Source organism: Theropithecus gelada, chromosome 3 (genome assembly GCF_003255815.1).
Source record: "Theropithecus gelada isolate Dixy chromosome 3, Tgel_1.0, whole genome shotgun sequence".
Taxonomy (NCBI): Eukaryota; Metazoa; Chordata; class Mammalia; order Primates; family Cercopithecidae; genus Theropithecus; species Theropithecus gelada.
This window is the reverse complement of record NC_037670.1, coordinates 10,442,617-10,446,545: the sequence shown is the minus strand read 5'-3', so window position 1 is coordinate 10,446,545 and position 3,929 is coordinate 10,442,617. Positions and strand designations below refer to the sequence as shown.

The 3,929-nt window shown below is 56.1% G+C and overlaps 1 protein-coding gene across 2 annotated transcripts; it reads right to left on the bottom strand.

Annotated features, from left to right (window-relative positions):
* Positions 1-299: 299 nt before the first annotated feature.
* HSPB1 (heat shock protein family B (small) member 1) lies at positions 300-2,074 on the bottom strand. Of its 2 annotated transcripts, none has more exons than XM_025378852.1 (3): positions 1,502-2,074; positions 734-797; positions 300-615 (listed from the first exon to the last, which is right to left on the bottom strand). In XM_025378852.1, the coding sequence occupies exons 1-3, from the start codon at positions 1,863-1,865 to the stop codon at positions 426-428; spliced, it is 618 nt and encodes a 205-aa protein (XP_025234637.1). In that variant the 5' UTR covers positions 1,866-2,074; the 3' UTR covers positions 300-425. The 2 variants fall into 2 exon arrangements, 1 of the variants encoding a protein (XP_025234637.1); XR_003118521.1 differs by having other exon boundaries at positions 303-615; positions 872-2,002.
* Positions 2,075-3,929: the final 1,855 nt, after the last annotated feature.

Genomic DNA, 3,929 nt, shown 5'->3' with positions numbered 1-3,929 from the left:
TTTTTAGAGACAGAGTCTCACTACGTTGTCCAGGCTGGTCTGGAATTGTTGACTTCAAGCACTTCTCCTGCCTCAACCCCCCAAAGGGCTGGGATTACAGGTATGAGCCACTGCGCCGGGCCCTACGACCTCTCTTTATGAATGTGAGTCAGCCCGTGTCCTGCAACCTACATCAGTGTACCAACATGGCCCAGCACGGGGCTGGGCACACAGTACACCCTGAGTAAAGGTGACTTGTGGAAGCCAGCAAATGGCAGGTGCCTGAGGCTTCCTTCCACAAATACCAGGGTCTGAGCCAGTGACAGGTGGGTTACTTGGAACTTTATTTGAGAAAAACAAGATAAATGTATCAAAAGAACACACAGGTTGAGGGTGGGGGGGCGCAGCCAGTGGCGGCAGCAGGGGTGGGCATCCGGGCTAAGGCTTTACTTGGCGGCAGTCTCGTCAGATTTTGCAGCTTCTGGTCCCCCAAGCTGGGCCCGCGACTCGAAGGTGACCGGGATGGTGATCTCGTTGGACTGTGTGGCTAGCTTGGGCATGGGGGCTTCCACGGTCAGTGTGCCCTCAGGGGACAGGGAGGAGGAGACCTGGGTGGGGTCCACACCAGGGGGCAGCCTGGACGTGCAGAGAGAGAAGGCGAGCGTTACATTACACACCGGGTGGGTCCCTGTGCCCTCCTCCCTGACCCCCGCCCCCCGCCCCCCACCCACCCCGATCTGGCGCCAGGACTCACGTGTATTTCCGCGTGAAACACCGGGAGATGTAGCCATGCTCGTCCTGCCGCTCCTCGTGCTTGCCTTTTGGGGAAAGAGGGAAATCAGACTATGGGGGAGGGGACCGCCTCTCGGCCCCGCCAGGCCAGAGGCCCCACCTCCTGCTTGGAAGCAGCCAGGACTGCAGGCCGGCAGGGATTAACGGAGGGGGTTGGGGGTGGGGGCGTGCCCGCCTGTCCGGGCTCTCAGAAACTTCCGGAAAGTTCCTCGATTCAGAGTTTTGGGAGGAATGGAGCAGGGCGCCGAGCTGGGGAGTGAGCAGTGCGCAGGCGCACTTGGAGCCGCACGCACGCCCTCTCCGCGGCTGGAAACAGGGAACCCGCTTATCTGGGGATGGGGTTGTGGGTGGGGAGGGGGCTCTGTGGAAAGGTGCATTTTCTCTTTTCATTGATGGTCTTTTAAAAAATTTTTTTGGTTGCTTTTTAATTTTTTTGTAGTGTGGGGGGGCGTCTCGCTATGTTGCCCGGGCTAGTCTTGAACTCCTGGCCTCAAGCCATCCTCCCGTCTCGGCCTTCCAAAGCGCTGGGATTACAGAGCACAAAGCGCCCTTAGAAGCGACCTGCACTCCCAATTCCTGAGCAGAGGAATCAGGGATCCTGTTTTTCCCGGTGCTGGGCTAACATTTAACTCCCCAGGCCCCCGGGACCCCCGTTTCAACCGCACCCCCCCCCCGGCCCTGCCCGCCCCGCTAGCCTCCTCCCCTCCTCTGCAGGACCAGGGGGACTCACCGGTGATCTCCACCACGCCATCCTTGGTCTTAACCGTTAGCTCGTCCGGGGCGAAGTGGTTGACATCCAGGGACACGCGCCAGCGGTCCGCCGTGTGCCGGATCTCCGAGACTCCGCTGCTGAGCTGCCGGCTGAGCGCGCGGCTGTAGGCGGGCGCGGCCACCGCGGGGCTCTCGATCGCGGCGGGGGGCAGGGGGCGCACGTAGCCTGGCCAGCTGCTGCCGCCCAACCACTGCGACCACTCCTCGGGCAGCCGGGGCAGCCCGAAGGCCTGGTCGAAGAGGCGGCTGTGCGGGTACCAGTCGCGGAAGGGGTCCCAGCTGGGGCCCCGCAGGAGCGAGAAGGGGACGCGGCGCTCGGTCATACTGGCTGACTCTGCTCTGGACGTCTGCTCGGAGAAGTGCGGGGCGCTGGGCCGGGCTGCGCTTTTATGCGCTTCCAGTCGGGTATTTTTAGCAGGCGGTGTTTGAGGTCTCTATTAATGGCAATGACCCGTTTGAGGGCCGCCCCTCCCCATGCACTCCTCCCCTAGCGTTCAGGGGCCGTGGGCGGGGCGAAGAGGGTTCTGCCCTCATCTGGAACCTTCTCTCGTTAAGGAAAACAAATGAGTTCGAGAGCTCGAAGCTGGAGCCGTGCCATGGCAGGGCACTCGCCGTCCCTGGTGCTTAAGAGCTGCCGACTGTGACCCGTGGCCAGGGCCGTTCTTTTGTTAAGGAGGACAGAGCCAGACAGGTTGGGTTGGGGCATACAACTGAGAAGTGGCAGAGGCAGGATTGGAATCACAAGCGTGTGAGATGGAATGTGATGTAAAGCAGGCTGGTGCTTGAGCCCAGGAGTTCGAGGCTGCAGTGCGTTATGATCTTACCACTGCACTCTAGCCTAGGCAACAGAGCAAGGACCTGTTAAAAAATTTTTAAAAAGGGGCCGGGTACGTGGCTCATGCCTGTAATCTCAGCACTTTGGGAGGCCAAGGCAGAAGGGTCCCCTGAGGCCAGGAGTTTGAGACCATTCTGGGCAACATAGTGAGACCCTACCTCTACCAAAATTTTTTTAAAAATTAGCTGGGCATGGTGTGCACGCCTGTGGCCTCAGCTACTCTGGAGGCTGAGGCAGGAGGCTCCTTTGAACGCTGGTGAGTAGAGGCTTTGGTGAACCTGGATTGCACCACTGCACTTCAGCATGGGCTACAGAGCAAAACCCTGTCTCAAAATAAGTAAATGAATAAATACAAATACAAAGATAAAGCAGTCTGGGCTGGGTGTGGTGGCTCACCCCTGTAATCCCAGCACTTTGGGAGGCTGAGGTGGGAGGATCACCAGAGGTCAGGAGTTTGAGACCAGCCTGACCAACATGGTGAAACCTCATCTCTACTAAAATTACAAAAATTAGCTGGGTGTAGTGGCGGGCGCCTGTAATCGCAGCTGCTGGGGAGGCTGAGGCAGGAGAATTGCTTGAACCCCGAAGGCAGAGGTTGCGGTGAACTGAGATCTCACCATTGCACTCCAGCCTGGGCGGCAGAGCGAGACTCCATCTCAAAAAAAAAAAAGCAATCTGGTAATCTGGTATGGTTGTTAGGAGTGTGGACTTTGAAGCCAGACTGCCTGAATTCACATCTTGGTTCTGTCACTAAGCAGATGAACTTGTGCAAGTTAGATTCTTTATGCCTCTGTTTCCCCATCTGGAAAATGGAGATTTTGATGATGGTAACAGTCATGCATTGCATAAAGATGTGTAGGTCAGCAAGGGACAACAAAAAATATGAAGGTGGTCCCATAAAATTATATTATTGGCTGGGTGCAGTGGCTCACATCTGTAATCTTAGCACTTTGGGAGTCCGACGTGGGAGGATTACTTGAAGCCAGAAGTCTGAGACAAGCCTGGGCAACTCAGTGAGACCCCATCTCTACTAAAATTCAAAACAAATTAGCCAGGTATGGTGGCATGGACCCGTAGTCCCAAATACTCAGGAGACTGAGGTGGACGAATCACTTGAGCTGAGGAGGTCGAGGCTGCAGTAAGCCTGATTGTGCCACTGCACTCCAGTCTGCGTGACAGAACAAGACCCTGTCTCCAAACAAACAAACAAAAACAATTATGTTACCGTGTTTTTACTGTATGTCTTCTATGTTTAATTAATTAATTTATTTAGAGATGGAGTCTCCCTCTGTTGCCCAGGCTGGTAGCGCAATGTCCCGATCTAGGCTCACTCTAACGTCCACCTCCCAGGTTCAAGTGATTCTCCTGCCTCAGCCTCGTAAGTAGCTGGGACTACAGGCAAGTGCCACGACACTGGCTAATTTTTGTATTTTTAGTAGAGATGAGGTTTTACCATGTTGGCCAGGCTGTTCTTGAACTCCTGACCTCAAGTAATCCACCCGCCTGGGCCTCCCAAAGTGCTAGGATTACAGGCGTGAGCCACCGCGCCTGG